Source organism: Lytechinus variegatus, chromosome 10, assembly GCF_018143015.1.
Source record: "Lytechinus variegatus isolate NC3 chromosome 10, Lvar_3.0, whole genome shotgun sequence".
Taxonomy (NCBI): Eukaryota; Metazoa; Echinodermata; class Echinoidea; order Temnopleuroida; family Toxopneustidae; genus Lytechinus; species Lytechinus variegatus.
The window spans coordinates 24,066,491-24,084,210 of NC_054749.1; the positions used below are offsets into that span (position 1 = coordinate 24,066,491).

The window sequence follows — 17,720 nt, forward strand, 5'->3', positions numbered from 1 at the left end:
GCCGTCTAAATGCTAAGATACAGTACAAGCAGAAATGCACTACAAGGTCAAATTTAATGTACATAGAGAAATTAAGACAGCTGCAAGGACTGGTCTCCCACAATCTTCACTGAATGGCTCAGCATGGGGGCTCCAAGCATCACTTTGGGTGGAGCTGGGTTAGGTCGGAGATGGCTTCAATAAAGTGAATAAAGTAATTTCTTTCTTACTAACTACACACGTACATGTATGAATGAATTCATGTTGTGATTCGGTACTGTTTTTGGAGAATGGGCATGGATTGCTGATAAAAATACATATTAAAATCAATATAATTATAACTGGAAATGAGGATAAGGAGCTGTATTTTTGTAGTGGTGAAGGGCTGAAGGGCTGAAGGCAATGATAATTAAAGCATTTCACATATCATTTACCAAATGCCATAGCATGATTAACTAGATTAATAAATATTATAATTTGTTATCATTTAAAATAAATAACAATTTTATTACAAGTCCTTGCCAAGGATAGAAATTTAAACAGGGCCCATGAAATTGATTCAAATATTCACTCTCAAAGGAGTAACATATCTATGCAGCCTACAATGTATGAGTGCATGTTTGATCACACTCTGATTGTAGGAATACTATGATCAATACATTAATAGGTCTATACAGGCACTGTAAACTCAGAGAAAATGGAATTCTACTGAACACACACAATCAAGATATATCCAATAACCATAATTTACACATAAATAATCAACTGAATTAATAAATAATGGCAAAGGTGTATATAAACCAAGGTTCTAGAGCATACAATGTACTGCATCTGCACATCATGTATTTCAAGGCAATATTGATCGGTTAAAGATTAGTCAGAGTCGCAATTAATTCAAATGAATGAAAGATTCTGTCAAAAGAACAAAGAAAAGGCCTATATTTCAATGAAATTCAAATGACAAAATGGTTTTGCATAAACTCCTCCATTTCAGGAATAAAGAAGTTACCCTAAAGTGGTTATCTTTAATCTAGATTTCCTAAATTCCTTCAGTTACCCCCCCCCCCCCCCCGACACCCTTCCCAGGGGGAGTCCTATGGGGAGGATGATTTGTATACAAGAAATTAGAAAATGACATAATAATATGCAATAATTCATGAGTGTTTTTCACACAACCTCCACTTGAAAATAATGCATTTCGTTGTACATCTGCTGCAATATAACATACTGTACTGTACTCAAGTGTTAGAATAAAATAATGTAGATAAGGCAGCAATACATAATGGTTCATAAAGAGGTTACAAATAATACAAAAGGTGGGTCTTTGTGGGGGGCAACAAAATACTGCGTTCAAAATGAATGAGAGAGATGGTGATGAAAATGTTACCCCAAAGGATAATATAGCCCCCTCTCTCCAGCATCGGTTATCTTCCTTTCTTCTGTTGCTTCAGCAGTTTCCGATGCTTATCGATGATATCTTTCAAGGTGTCAAGGACTTCTTCAAACCCTTCTCCTGTCAACGCACACCCTGCAAGCACATTCACGGTATGTTGCTGTGTCCTTAGCTCAGGTATGCTCAACGCCTCTTCGATGTTTGCCGCACCAACTGCTTGCCTCAGGTCCTGCTTGTTTGCGATCAGCAATATCGGGACACCCTTGGTCTCTTGAAGTTGTGCCACCTTGAAAAGTTCACACCTGGCTTCATCAAACCGTTCCTTGTCCGTGCTGTCTACGACGTAAACAATGGCATCAGCAGCTCTTGCGTACGATTTCCACAAAGGACGTAGCTTCTCCGCTCCACCCGCATCCCACAACTTGAACGTTGATCCTTTGGCCGAGCCCTTCTTACATTTAATCTTTTCTGTGTTGAAGCTGATTGTTGGGACAGTGTTCACATATTCATCCAATTTGAGACGGTACAGCACCGATGTCTTGCCAGATTCATCCAAGCCAAGGATGACAACGTGGTATCCATTAGCAAGAAGACTCCCAAATATATGAGCCATTTTGGTAACTGGTAATCATTACACCTGGGATGTGATGATAAAACTCTGCAAAATAAGTGCAATTTCACATTTGGATGACAAAGAACACATAAAACTGAATTCTCTGCATCAGATATCAATCACTTTACTTGTTAAAGTTTCATTTTGTTCCCACAAAAATCAAGAGTCAAATGTGATGTGGGGGCTTCCAATGGTGAACATCAGTCATTATCAGCCGCCAAAAAACTCCAGAGTTATAAAACAGAACAACTATTTGGGTTCTCTCTCTATCTGGTCATCGGAGGCATGTAGTAACACCTGAGTAACACTGGTTGGTTTTTATCATAACAGTTGATCAGTTGATAAAGATGTGTTGAATAATGGATGTTCAACTCAACTCACTCAATATATTTTGCAGGTACCCACAAACAAGGGAAGGCCCTACATTAAAATAGAAGTATGAAACTAGTAAAGACAGTACTCAGTAGATCCGGGTAGAGTGAAATCCAGACAGCAAATGACATCAACAAACAAGACAGAAAACTCTCCTTTCCAATTTAATTAGATCTGGATGGGGCGAGTTTAATCCTTAATGATAATCTCCTTTACAAGGTATTGTGACGTCGGAGGTGAGTGGTCTGGTTATTGTCTGACGTCTGTGATGTCCACTCCCACTCAAAAATTCAATTCAATGGGTCAATGGCTTCCCAGTTCCACTCCGATCCTCCTTCCCTGTGTCTTGATGCAATGAAACGGGAGAGTTAATAACCCCCTGAATTTATCATGAGGGCTGTTGATAGTGACGCTGCAGCTGCAGCGAAGATGATTTTGAGAAGATAAAGCAGCTCAAATCGCTTGTCGTTGCCTGGAAGCGCAGCGGCTGAAGTCTTCTCCGCGGCCCCCGTCTCGTACCGTACCGACTACCGGTATATTCATTTCATGATGTTCCTCCGGCCTCGAGAGGATAGAAATGGTGTTCCCTGTAGGCCATAGGGGTCAAACGTACAATTTATAGTGTTCTGGATGAAGATGACTAAAACCAGTATTCATGTAGAGTTCCAATGGGTATTACGACATGCTATGCACAGACGGCTCGACCGGACTGACTGGTGACTGGTTACGTTGTGTCGACACCGCTCGTCGCACCTGTTCACTGCATCGTTAACGTGGCGCTGGCAGGGGCGAGCGTTTTTATCTGCATCCTTCATGACACCCCCTTGATATCGATTTGTTTATGTTGATTTTCAAAAGGCTTTTCAGACGATTCTGATGCAGATTTTTAATGTGAGCTCGGCGTTAAATGATGATACAATAAAACTTAGGGTTATTATACTCGCAATTTATGACATTACATATTTGAGGTCAGGAGCCAGCCCCGGGGAGACGACCTTCGTGTATAAAGGCCCTTACAGGGGGTATTAGGGCGTGGTCAATCTTGAGCGTTAACTTTTATAACACAACGACTCTGAAAACAATTATGACGAGGGAAATGATGATGATAATGACCCCACAAGTAATTTTCTTTATAAATGTTCTTCGGGATATATCACTAAAAATAAAAATCCCACTTCTGTATGTATCATTATTTCAACAATTAGGAGTCTCTCAGTGCATGTCAAATTATAGATCATGGCTATAATAATTGCTATTATTAAAGGTGAATGATGATGATGATGTACATTGAAACGAACGAAAACAAAAAATCGAAGAAAATTATACTTTTGTTATATTATTACATTGCATTTACAGCATTATAATTGATATTAAATTCACTTGAATATTTGATGATATTGATCGACCTCATCACACACACACAAAAAAATAATATTAGATGTACTGGGACATAGATATCTTTTTGCTCGTATATATAAGTTGATTTAGAACCGAAATACCTCAAATAAAATATAGAATATTTGGGGGCTCATGCACTTCTTCACACTCTTGATTTCTTCTTTCAATATCGAAGTGCCAACCATGAAACCCTAACTAATATCCACTATCCTCTAGTCTCATATAACCAAAGCAGCACCATCCGATTCCAGGGGCGGATCAATTATTATTTGGCTGGATGAGACACCCCAAATACAAAAAATAACAATCACAGATATAAAGGAACAAGAAAGTGAACAGCCACGATGGTAATTTTCTCATGAAAAATGACAAGCACCCCCCCCCCAGGCAAGGCCCGCTCCCCTCACCCAGAGATGCGTCCCGGGATGCGTCCTTACGAATCGAGTCTTCTATTCCATTTTTTTTCTTTGTTCGTAGTTCGTACGATATTGAGTTCTACGATCAATGAAGTTCAGAGACCGAAAATGGCTATGTCGGAATCCCTCTTGAGTTTCTGGGCCTGTTCCACAATCATTGTTATAATAACGAATGCACCATTTCAATAACAAGTTTACTATATCAGCCAATCATATTGATGGATTTCAATAGCTTTAAACTATTATTGCAAATTTGTTATAACAAGTTTTATGAAAGGGCCTCTGAATGCATGTGTGACCTTATGTTGACTAATTTGATGGGTTAAACAAATCAGGAGGACATACGTTAACAGTTGTAAATTTTCATTTCGGGATGCAAACTCCAATTCAAACTGTCAATTTATCCCACCTCTTGTTGGTGAAAAAGTGCCCCAAATAAGGAGGGAAAAAACTAAACCCCTGTCGGAAAATTCTCGATTAATAACAAAGGAACTTGTACAGACCTATTTTGAAAGAGTGTTATTTAATTCGATATATAACGTCATCACGAGTAGGTTTTGTGTCTTTAAATGGTTATGGCCATCTTTTAAAAGTATTCAGCTCATTAAAAAGGGGGCAATTCTTGCCATTTAATTGTCTCTCGGCCGATAAAACTCCACTCCTTTATAACAATTCTTACACAGCCGGGTGAATAGCTTAAGTAAAGTGAAAATAGTGGTTTAGCTCGAAATGGTCAGTGATTCATGTGACGTCATCATCTCTTTTTTTGTCTGACGTGGAAGGGAAAGCCTGGTTAATTTGCAGGCGGCATTTAGAATGGGACTTCCAAAGGAACCAAAACCTCAGGATGAAAAAAGAAGAGGAAACTAACTCGTGGCAAAGAGACTTCCAAGAAGACAATATAAAGAGTTAAGAACAACTATAAAACCCAATTCAGTACGAGATGAAATAGTTTGTTCATTCTTCTCAAACATTATCATGCACCCTTCCGGTGTCAAATGAAAATGCCGCCCCCAAAACAATTTAAAACCAGACTATGCCTAAATTTGCCAGCCTAAATGTAATTTGTTTGAAATGTTTCACCCTCCCACCTTAAGACTTGTCTCAACAATAATCATTTATATTCTAAATGAATTTAAGCCCCAACAAATGACAAATTCAAACAAAAAGACCCATGTCTTCCCATTAGTATTTTTATATCCACTTGACAATTGAATTGAAAAAAAAAAAATCATTTTTTTCCACTTTATCTTCAAACAGCATATATGTGTAAATTTCGTGTATGATAAGTTCCATATTTCTTTATGTTACACCCCCAGGTTGGTAATATTTTTCCTTTTCATTTGACTATTCAAAATTTAACAAAAAATATTATAGACAACTAAATGCGTTTTCAAAATCTGAAAACCTTTAGGAAAAACACAGTAATAACCCTTAAAAGAAGATAAGATCATCACAATTCAGTTGATTCATTGATAATGGGTTATTTGGGATAAACCATAACATTACCATCACGCTCATCAATCACCTATTCATTATGCAGCAATAACTCCAAAGTATCTTCAAAATCATTTATTTGTTCGTATATTCGTGAGCAAAGCATTTAACATTTCCATCAACCTCATTCATTCTTATGAAGCAATCTATTCACATGACCATCAAACTCCCATTCAGTAATCCATCTATCCATTCGTAATGAGTAACTTTTTTGTACTCAACAAACCAACCATTCAATTAATGAATCAATCAATAAAATGAATCAATCAATATGAATAAATCAATAAAATAATGAAACAATTAGGAAGTCAATCACTCTAACAATAAATAAATAAAAAATCATCAATAAACCAATTAATCACTCATTCATTCGTCAATAAATAAATACATAAATGAATTTTGTTAATTTATCCATTCACTCATTCATTACTCATTCCTTTATTCATTTACTCATTTAGTATGAATTCAACCTGTTACATCATCATCAAACTCTTGGTAAAGGGTTTTTAAGATAACAATTGAAAGATGACATCATTGTGAAATTGTCACTTTGTTGTGAAAAAATGGGTGATGTGCAGTTTATAATCCACCAGTACAATACATTACTTCCAAATAACAACATTCCAGAAAAAACACACACATACTAATTACTTATGGAAAACAAGTTTCTTTTTATTACAAAAGCATTTTTCTGAAAATAATATTTACAGTGCTACTGAATATTCAATACATATAATTAATTTTGAAGTGAAAACATACAATTATCTAATTCTGTACAGGAACTGAGAAGACATAATTATACAAAATAATAGTAAAGAAGCTTGTCTATAGCTGGTTTTTCTGTAAACAATCATATCTCCAACACACTTTCCAAAGGCAACAGCCATTGCTGAAACTCCATTCTTTCAATTCAATGAGTATGTGGCTATGGCTAGGTAAATTGTGATTAATGCCAATTTTTCAAAATTTTCAGAGATAAAATAAGCAATATTTATCTGCCAAACTTTGGCAAAAGGGAGCAAGTGACACATCAGTCAGATTTGAGTTATTGATGTTTCTGAAACACCCTTTGTATGTCGTACATTCAGACCAAATTTGGGGAAGAAATGATTGTTCTTTGGAAAGATATTGCAGAAAATATGCTGTTCAATTGCATTGACACCTATGTAAATGATGAATACACATTGCTCATTTACAACAAATGATACTTTTGTAACTTGCTTCCTTTTGCTAAAGTACGGCAGTAATTGTTAACACTGAAAATTTGATTTATAAATAAGTCGATGTTGAGTAACATCTGAAAATTTAACTTTTTTATCACAGGAACAGTGGTATGCACAAAATGGCATGTATGTTATGAGAAAGCTGATGCTACCACAGACTTGCTATTATTTATGACATATAAATATATGTATTATCTGAAACTCCAATCATGACAATTTTCAAGATTTTATGAAATTCCAATTAAAAATTTGAATTATAATAAGATAAAGTAATGGAGTTTCCGATTTATTTACGTTTCATAACTGAAACCATATTCAATATCAGTTTAGCAGGAATTGAATTGAATTACTAAAATTTGATATCACAAAATACAAAGGATATGACAAACTTGCCACATCAAGTGAACTGAGTTATGTATACCACTGTTCAATGAAACTATGCAACTTTCTTATCTGAAATCTCATTTTCATGTTAGTTTCATTGTAATGCAGTGGACTTTACCTGTAAAATCAATACAATTTTATCTAATACACTTATATTTCTGTAAAATTATTCAAGAAATAAGAAAAAGTGGGTATGAGATAAAAATAATTAAGACAAGATTTCTGTAAAGTATACAATAGGGAATCGGCACTGTCTTACATATATTTATCCATTGTTTCATTATGCTGTTTTGGTGTTGGGTTCATGAAAGTAGTTGATATATCTCTCTTTGATTGGCGCTAACAGAGTAACATTGCACTGGACACTTTCCCTTGACAAATATTTCCTCTTCTGTCAGCTCTATGGCACTTTAATATGTGCTATCATGTCATCAATATCTCTCCAATTAGGTGGTACTGCATCTACTTCATATAGGTAGCATTCCTGTATCACTCTCTCTTTACCAATTTTTAGAGCTCACTTGATAAACACAAGTGGCTGGCCCATCGGGACATCAAGTTCTACTCGATATACTTCTTGATTTTGCATGAAGCGGGGAGCAGCTGCATCCTTCAACCCTTCAGAACAAAGGTAGCCTCACCAGGTAATTCATTGCTATTTCCTAAGATGTGGACAGAAAGAAGCTGTTGTCTCGTCAATAGGCGGAACAGATCAACATCATGTTGGCCTCCAACTAAAAACACGAGCTTCGTGGTTTTCACCGTGTCTACGAATCACTCAAGACAATGTAGATCAATTCACATTGATATATTCATATAGCTATAATACTCTGTGCAAAAAGGTTGTTGCATACCAAGTTTATATTCCATTCCTACTAAGAATGTTTAACACTGACAGCCATTTCAACGTTTGCTTCTTGACTATGAAGCACTCTGTGTTGGTGTTGAGTCCATTGACAGTAGTTGTAATGTCTCTGCAATCGGTGGTACTGTATCAATCTTGTGGTGAACACCGACCAAGAAAGCTTGCTGGAGGATAGTTGTTGCTTGCTCTGTGTAAGTAAACAAATATGAAGGATTTACAAAACTTTGCAATCAAAATAATCAAATCTACACACCGATATGTTGCTGTAAATTTGGAATTTGGACAAACAATTACACAAGCTACCAAAGAACAATTCACTGGAAACTAATAAACTATTTGAATTTCAAACTATGAAAGACAAATTTCATTTTGATGTTTCATTTTCATTAGTATCCAATTATTCACTCCTGCACTTGTTTCTGTGGACCACTGATTGGGCCATGGGGGTAGCTATCATAGTGCTTTGCTGCCTGTGCCAGTTCTATCCCTTCCTCCAACCCCACCCCCTCACCCCCTCCCCCATTTCTTTCCTAATTGTTCATTTCATCATATTATGATGAAGAAAACATCAATAAATCCTAGAATTCTATGGCAAATCAAAGAGTAGGTCTTTGTCAGTGATAGCAAACCTTACCTTCATTGGTATACGGATGGGGGGGGGGGGGAGGGGGGCATGGACCCCATAAAAAATTGTTAAATCTTTGGATGCTGAATTAATTTTGGGGGAATAATTGTACTGATATTTTCTTTGAATATATAGTTCCATATCTGAACTTTGATATTGATAATCATTGAATAGATGCTACCTGAGAATTATAGCTATTTATCACATTCCCCATTATCAAGGTAAAGGAGAAATGTAATTATTACGACTGATGAATTTAATAGTATGAATGTGCAAAAAATTGCATCATTAGCGCAGCAAGAGTTAAGACCCCCAAAAAGGAAAAAAAGAAAGATAAGGAAAGATGAAGGGGTAAATGTAGTATCATTTTCGAGATGTAATGTCAAAATCCATCACAAAATTAAAATTTAGTATCAAAAAGGTCAAAATTTTGCTCCATATGCCATGTCTGCCCTCTCAAACTTGTTGGCTCATTATGATACTGCTTACCTTGACAGAGAGCGGTGAAGTCAGCAAGGTACTTGAGAGCTGTTTGGACAACACAGCCATCATCAGAGGCTAGGGCATCAAGATATGATGGTAAACATTTCTCGCCACAACTATATAAAAGAGAAAATTATCATTTTTGATCAAACTAATCAAGTCTTGAAAACAAAAGAACAATGGTAATAATAATAATAGCCAATTTTTATAAAGCGCTTTTCCCAGAGTGGCCCAAAGCGCGTTACAGCATATTATTACCCCGGTCATTGGATTCATTTCAATCAAGCACGAAACGTGCACAATTTCCACTCCCTGGGGAGCATTCCTTGCATTCATCGCAGCCACATTATGGCGCTGGCAAAATCAAATATACAATATCTTTCGCATCCTACCGGGTACCCATTTAGCACCTGGGTCGAAAGTGGCAAAGTGTGGATTAACGCCTTGCCAAAGGACGCTAGACCGCGGTGGGATTCGAACACACGACCCTCTGTTTACAAGGCGAGAGTCAGAACCACTACACCACGGCTCTTCCACTTTAATAACAATAAGTGAAAAACAACTTCTTGAAATATTGTATTGTGCAATTCCATTACACAATCAACCATAGTGTGTCCAACCCCCATTTTTTCTTCATTTATACAATTCATGATCTACTCAAGCCAGGGACGGCGGAATCATGACTTTCCAAAGGGGGGGGGCACATTTTCTTGAGGAAAAATTTGACCCCCCCAAAAAAAAAGTTTTCAACAAAAATAAGGACATTTAGTCCACAAATAAAATTTGGATCCACCAGTGACCCAAGCCATGATAATTTGAGACCATTGCATCTTTTCATATGAAATAGAAAAAGGGAGACAAATCACAATCAGGAAGATCACATATACTTCTTAAAATAACCCTTTCCCAATTTGCTTTCAGTAGAATAGCTGATTTCCACATACTAGGTTTTTGATAGTTTTAGAGAAGCTAGTCATGATGGCAGTAGGTCTTTAGAAACACATACAGGGAGACAAAACAAACACACATATGATGTATCTTTAGATATAAAGGTCCAACATGCTTAAATTGATAGTTGAGATTGTTTGTTTTATTTGCTATCAATGAGTATAAATACCTAACTCTTAAGAAGCAAATTTTAATCCCTATTTTCTAACAAGTATAATGCGATAGTATTGCAAAATATTAACTGGATTCGTACACGTTATCATGAGAATTTACAAGTAACTTCTGACATCACCACATTTCTCTTTATCCTTGATTTTTCCGTTATAGACTTACTTAGGATTGTACCGGAGGTAGCGTATGGTAAGACAGAATGCCATACTTCTACAATCAGAGTTTGTAGACGTCAACAGGCTCGCAAACTCAGTCTGCCAATGCAATAAAGGAAATAATCAGTCAATGAATATTTATTTATATCTATTTGATTTGATTTATTTCTTCACCAACACATGAAATTATTTTGAGACTATTATATTTATGTATACATGTGTGAGAAATCCTAAACATCGTCGGTTGGTAAAAGGGATCAGATAGAAGCAAATGGGCTAGAGCATGATCATTTTTTTCTTGGTAATATTTCAAGGAAGTAGCATATTAGAAAAATATGTATTTATTATGAGTTAATGGTTTCTTGGACTTGGATGATTTACTGAAAATATTACCAAATGAATAAAAAAAAATCCATCTGAAATTGGCAAGAGAGCAACAGTCACATATGTAATATGTTTTCACTTATAGAGAGAGAGGGGGGGGGGGGGGCATGCAGATAAGAATAAATCAAGTTGAAAATGTCAAAAGAGAAGAATGAGAGACATGGAAACAAGAGTATAAAAATGATGATAACAAATATACAAAGTTGTGTTTGTACCACTGCATGTGTGGGTTGATCAAAACAAACTAGTGTTAACTTACTAGTATGGTAACTATCATGGAAAACTTGACTTTGATGGGCTCTTTAATTCTGCAACCATGTCAGCTACCATAATGCCAAATTTGAGAAATTATAAAACAGTTCCAGTACATGAGGGCACATTTGTTTATCATGTACTTGAATGCGTAAATATGAATATCTTATCATTACAGTATGTTATTGTGTTCATAATAGGGTGGTACAATTAACGTAGAAGAGGCTTACAATTCACATGTGAATGGTTCTGAAAGGACTGTTGGATGGTGGCATGGAAGGGATTGAAATTGAAAGGTGAGAACAGAAAAGATGGGAGTGATAATTGAGTATATGAATAGAATAATAATAATCCGCTTTTATATAGCGCTTAATACATCGGAACGACGTGTCTAAGCGCTTCACAGATATATTATTACCCTGGTCATCGGATTCAATCAGTCATTCCCGCACACAATGTGTGCACATCCTCCACTCCCTGGGGAGTATTCCAGTCAGTCGCCGGTGAGGCGCACACAGTACCGGACAAGCTACAATAACTTTCACATCCTACCGGGTACCCATTTAGCACCTGGGTCGAGAGTGGCAAAGTGTGGATTAACGCCTTGCCAAAGGACGCGAGACCGCTGTGGGATTCGAACACACGACCCTCTGTTTACAAGGCGAGAGTCAGAACCACTACACCACGGCTCCTCCACAGAAGAACAACTGAAGTCCATCTCTTGGCTAAATTGAGTAAAACGTGGGATATAGTTGTTTACATATGAGCTCATCTGGTGTGTATAGTTTATTTCTAGATTTCCATCCAAAATTGCCAAAAATGAAATTATCACAGGCTTGGGCTATTCTTACAAATCATGTACTGAATGGAAGAGTAAAATTTTGTTTCTACTTACAGCAAAATGATGTAACATTTCGTGTTTCCTGAAGGATGCACCATCTATTTCATTCAAAGCATCAGTTACATCTAACAACACAAAAGGAGGAAAATAAGAGTTTCAAGGTGAAATTACATTAAAGGCAATGGTGAACATTTCTTTTCATGTCACTTATGAAGAATGTCATACAAGAAAGATTTACTGCAAAAGAATCCTCTTCAAATGCGGTCATAATGGAAACATGACAAGAAAATATTTTAAACTTAGAGGCGGAAATTTAGTAATTCAGCAATATGGTAACTCCATTAATGACAGATTGTCAGCACAAACAGAATCTATGAACGTATACCCTGACAGAACATGCTTCAAGTTACATTCCAATGTCCCCCAACAATCTCCTTCTACTGCATCTTATCTGTACAGCTAAACAAAATATCTGAGAAACGTTGCACGAAGCATCTTTTCAGTGATTTGGTTTTAGTAATTCGTTGCAAGCTACAGATATCATTGCATGAAGTGAACATCACTGACAAGGTACTTGATTTCATTTACCATCAATATTATTCCGTAGAAGCAGCCTGGCTGACATCTTCCTGATGAACTCTGGCGTCCATACACTCTCCTCACTGTCTCCCTTGCCCCCTGGGATGGGAGAGTAGGTCTCCTCCCTATTCCCCACCCCAGGGATGCCTTCGATGAATGGTAGCTGCTCCGTGGGGGCGGGGTCATCTGGGGCTAGGATGCTGCCTTCTGATTGGTCCTTGGAGGAGGACGAGAGTGAGGTGCTGGCGAGGATGGATTTGAGCTGGGTGTTGTTGGGATGATTCTGAGCCATGGTGCTACAAACACAAAGATTGAAGAGCAAATTAAAGTGATAATAACAAGACAAAGACATTGTAATTCTGATGGAGCCCACTTAAACATATATCCTATCAACTCTTGCTCATGGAAAAGCTTAGTTGCACTACAAAAAATTATTCCAAATACCACATTCTTAAATAAAATGCAGCAAAAATAATTCACAGACATAGTAAAGCCTAATGGACATGTAACAAGCTGAAAGAAACTACAGCTGCAAGCTTGAATGGTTAAGTATCACGTTACATTCTCTACTGACAGACTCATCTTGAAAGCAATAGTTCAGCCAAAGAGGTTAAAGTTGAAGTCCAAATATGCCTCAACATAAATCTGAGTCATGTTTACCTGAGGTTTGTTACGAAAATTTCACTAAGTTTCTTTTCCTTTCCAATCCTCTAAATTTTGCTTGGACAAAAGAATGGATAATAGGGAGCATTTCACGGAACAAATAGTCAGTGATTTTCTCTAATTGTTAGAAGCTATTAGAGTTCCTCGAGTCTGATTAGCTGAGAGCAAACTTCTTAGTGAAAATCATTGACTAAAATCTTCATTAAATGTACCCTAGGAATAACACTATAAGATCACACATGATGAAGCAAGTACATGGACACAACTTGCGTTCAGGTACCTGACTCAGATTGGTCTCAATTTTGTTTTTCTAACCCTAGAAAATGACCAACATCATTATTTTTTCCTTTTCAAGTTGGAAATATAGTTTTGAAATGCTCAGTTTCACTCTATCAGCATTATGATTGGCCTTCAGAAGGGGTGTCAGAGTGAGTTTCATCATAGCAAAAGAGACTTGAGCCTCAGCAAGGAGGGAACTTATCAATATGTAATGTAACTTGAATGGGTGTATTTGGTCAAATTGGTGTAAGCATGATGGTTTAACAGCAATGGAGATGTTCTTAACTTGGTCCTAAAGAGAGAAAGGACCATAAATCTGACTAAATGTCTCCATTAATGTAGCTGTTTAATAGTGGTTTCAAGTGGTGAATTCTACTCACTTTAGAGTTGCACTGTGTTGTTGCAGTAGGGATCTTGCCTGGGAGGGGTTGCTGGTTGTGTACTGGTAGAGTAGGGTTACAAACCGTGTCACCAGACTCTCAATCGGCTTCTTGGAGGACCCATAACGCTGCAAAGAGGGGTAGGATAAAAAACATTTCGTATATGCATAGTTAAGTCTCGTGCAGACAGGGTGACACAACATTCAGCAACAGAGATGGGGGGGGGAGACTAGTCTCTTGCAGGGATAAGGCTGTTTTGATTCTATATTCTTTCCAATCCTGTCTGCCTTTTTAACTCCACATCAAATAAACCTATGCCCTGTTCCTGAAATCTTCTATGTAATTGCTTCTATTATTCCCATATTGTCTTACAATGCAATGTCACAGCCAATTTAATGGTCAATTTATTTGGTCTAATTCCTGTTTGGTCCAGTTATCACTTGGTCAAGGCCTACTTGGGCAAATGTTATCATTTTACTTTGTCTAGTTTTCCCCTAAGCTGTCTATTTAATCTGTTACCAATCATCTAGTCAGCCAAATAGGTGGTGTTAGACCCACTGGGTATAAGACCAAGTGAATATTGATTAGGTTAATCATATGTAGCTCAACAGGATGTTTTTTAAAGATGATAAATGGGCAAAAGGCAATCAAATGGTTATCAGTGATGCTGGGAAGTTCTCTCATGATTGTTTTTTTTTTAAATCAGATATTTCAGTGCCACTTGTTATTAGATGAGGTGACTGAAGATGAGATTGAATTGGAATGAAACAGGCATGATACATGGAGGAAATAGACCATGTGGTATTAGATGAGGTGGGAATTCAAGCCAAAACCAACCTGTAAGACAGTGAAGAACTCGTCCATGATACCATTGACTGCCTGCTCATCCTCCTGGAACAACCCAGGCTGGAGGAGAGTCAGAAGACCTACAACGTGGTGGAAGAATCCAAGATGGCCGCTGCCACGGAACTCACGCCAGTTCAGCTGAGTACGCCCACGCATCAGGACCACAAGCAGTGGCAATTGTCTAGAGGATAAGATAACAAGGTTACATATCAAAATTTGAACATACGGCCAAAATAAAGATGACACAACAATAAGCAGGGATAATAAATGAAGGACCTGAATGACCTTTAATTTATATCTTAATTGGGTCGCTTGTTTTCTAAGTTCCAAACCTAAATGATTAATACATCACGCAATATGCAGTCATGAAGCCTGGTGGGTGTTGCACAAGGCAGTTCATATGTTACAAGCGACTTTACGGATGACCGTTGATCATTTCTTATGGTAAATGTTACAAACCACATTTTCATTGGTGCTGATTTATTTCTGAAGAAAGGATCACCAGTCATTTGTAAAGTCAGCTCTATGACACACCCATTTTGTCTGCAAAGAAACAGTTACGTGTACATGGCAGACTGAATGCATTGTAAATCCCACCCTTATCACAAAGCAAAAAAAATGCGAAATATCTCTCAAGACCCAAAGAATTGATCAATTCAATTAGAGTCTGCACCTACAGACTATCACACTCACCTGAAGAATACTACTGGATGCATAGTTGCCAATTTGCGGCAGATCACATTGGCATCCTCTACCTTCTGCTTGTTGTTATCGTCTCTTTTCCTATCTGACAGAACAGTCAGCAACCTGTCAACAGTCAAGGATTGAGGTATAAAATCAGAAATCTACTCAACCTCAAGAGGAAACACCACACACCATTGTGAAATTCTTATATCATTTCAATACATTTGTTTTGTTTAAAAAAATAAAAAAAAATTCCATTGAGGAATGATACCTCTGGTGTTGTACATTCCTACTTAGCATGTTGTATGAAAGCAAATGGGAGGCTGAAATCAGCTACAATCCACTTTGTAAAACATTTGGAAAACTTGGGGACTCAATTTGTAGTTTACAATCAATATATTTGAAAATCGCGCTTGCACAAGTTTCAAATAGGTTAATGAATCTGGAAATTATAATCAAGCAAAAGTTACATTTACAATCATTTCATGTAATGGAGAATATTAGAATAAGGGCAACAAAAAAAAAACAGTGTAAAAAAAGTCTATATTTGTGCAGGATGAACAAGGACCATAGGCTCATACAGGTTAATCCCAAAATTGTGACATGTAAACAAAACATACTCATAACTAAAACCATAACTAAAATATTGAATAAAATCTTAATGAACCACTTTTTTACCTGTGAACGAGTGAATCGATGTAGCTGGCTGCACCTATACCATGGGGCTGGGACCTCGTAGTTGAGATGTCATCCATGAATCTCTCCAGAGCCTTGGGCATCTGAATATAGACTTCCATCAGAAGATTTTGGTACAGACTAGCTGATGGGCTAAAGGGAGAAATATATCATATTTATTAGAATGAGGTCTCATTCTAAAAAGTGATTCAATTCCATGATCTGAACTCTGTAACAAAAAAACAAAAACAACAACTTGGTAATCGATCGCGGAACAAAGTTTTATGATTGATTGCACTGACCACAACGTACAATCTATCATAAAAATAATACTATTGCTAAGCTTTAAATACAAAAAAAACCCAGGTATGGGGATCATTTTATGTTAGCTTGATGTACATTAATGTTTGTTAGGAACTTGCACAAAAATGGAGATAGAGCAATTAACATTAATCATCTTGAAATTTCTAACAAGGCCCCTACAGCTGTCATGACTTAGGTCCCAGGAAGCCTCACTCTCCAGCTTCAGTGTCTGTAAGAATCTTGAGTGGGTCTCACAAATTATTAGTTTTGGTTAGTAATTTCTTGAAAGTTCATCAAAGGTGAACTTTTGCAGATCCAATGCTCCACTCCACAGCCCCCCCCCCACAAAACAAGTGGAATGCCTCTGGCCGTCTCACCTGCATCACGCGGTTCAATATAGCAGTGCTGACTTTGAAAACTACTCTAACTCGCACAAGATGTTCAGTGATACATGGTTACTCTTATGTCCACTTTTTATGAACTAGACCAATAAACTTACAGAGATATGATGGTTATTCAAAACAAGTGGAATGCCTCTGGCCGTCTCACCTGCATCACGCGGTTCAATACAGCAGCAGTGCTGACTTTGAATACTACTCTAACTCGCACAAGATGTTCAGTGACACATGGTAACTGTTATGTCCACTTTTTATGAACTAGACCAATAAACTTACAGAGATATGATGGTTATTCAACAAAAAACCCCAACATGGCCAAAGTTCATTGACCTTACATGACCTTCGACCTTGATCATGTGACCTGAAACTCGAACAGGATATTCAGTGATACTTGATTACTCTTATGTACAAGTTTCATGAATCAGATCCATAAACTTTCAAAGTTATGATGGTAATTCAACAGATACACCCAATTCGGCCAAAGTTCATTGACCTTTGACCTTGGTCATGTGACCTGAAACGCGCACAGGATGTTCAGTGATACTTGATTACTCTAATGTCCAAGTTTAATGAACTAGACCAATAAACTGTCAAAGTTATGATGGTAATTCAACAGATACCCCCAATTCGGCCAAAGTTCATTGACCCTAAATGACCTTTGACCTTAATCATGAGACCTGAAACTTGCACAAAATTTTCAGTGATGCTTGATTACTATTGTGTCCAAGTTTCATGAATCAGATCCATAAACTTTCAAAGTTATGATGGGAATTCAACAGATATCCCCAATTCGGCCAAAGTTCATTGACCCTAAATGACCTTTGACCTTGGTCATGTGACATGAAACTCTAATAGGATGTTCAGTAATACTTGATTAACCTTATGGCCAAGTTTCATGAACTAGGTCCATATAC

At 37.1% G+C, this 17,720-nt stretch overlaps 2 protein-coding genes across 2 annotated transcripts in view; both read right to left on the reverse strand.

The window, feature by feature from the left end:
• Positions 1–360: 360 nt before the first annotated feature.
• On the reverse strand, positions 361–3,080 carry LOC121422836 (ADP-ribosylation factor-like protein 4C). The gene has a single exon (XM_041618046.1). The coding sequence runs from the start codon at positions 1,983–1,985 to the stop codon at positions 1,404–1,406; it is 582 nt and encodes a 193-aa protein (XP_041473980.1). The 5' UTR covers positions 1,986–3,080; the 3' UTR covers positions 361–1,403.
• A 3,239-nt stretch (positions 3,081–6,319) lies between these two features.
• The window catches only part of LOC121423293 (integrator complex subunit 1-like), a 59,058-nt gene continuing 47,657 nt past the window's right edge, over positions 6,320–17,720 (reverse strand). Inside the window, exons 36-44 of the mRNA XM_041618633.1 lie at positions 16,109–16,258; positions 15,440–15,553; positions 14,738–14,927; positions 13,901–14,028; positions 12,588–12,874; positions 12,054–12,124; positions 10,530–10,621; positions 9,255–9,364; positions 6,320–8,327 (exon numbers count right to left, since the gene is read on the reverse strand). Of these exons, the coding sequence (XP_041474567.1) occupies positions 8,197–8,327; positions 9,255–9,364; positions 10,530–10,621; positions 12,054–12,124; positions 12,588–12,874; positions 13,901–14,028; positions 14,738–14,927; positions 15,440–15,553; positions 16,109–16,258 (1,273 nt within the window). The 3' untranslated portion in view covers positions 6,320–8,196. The remainder of the gene's footprint in view (positions 8,328–9,254; positions 9,365–10,529; positions 10,622–12,053; positions 12,125–12,587; positions 12,875–13,900; positions 14,029–14,737; positions 14,928–15,439; positions 15,554–16,108; positions 16,259–17,720) is intronic.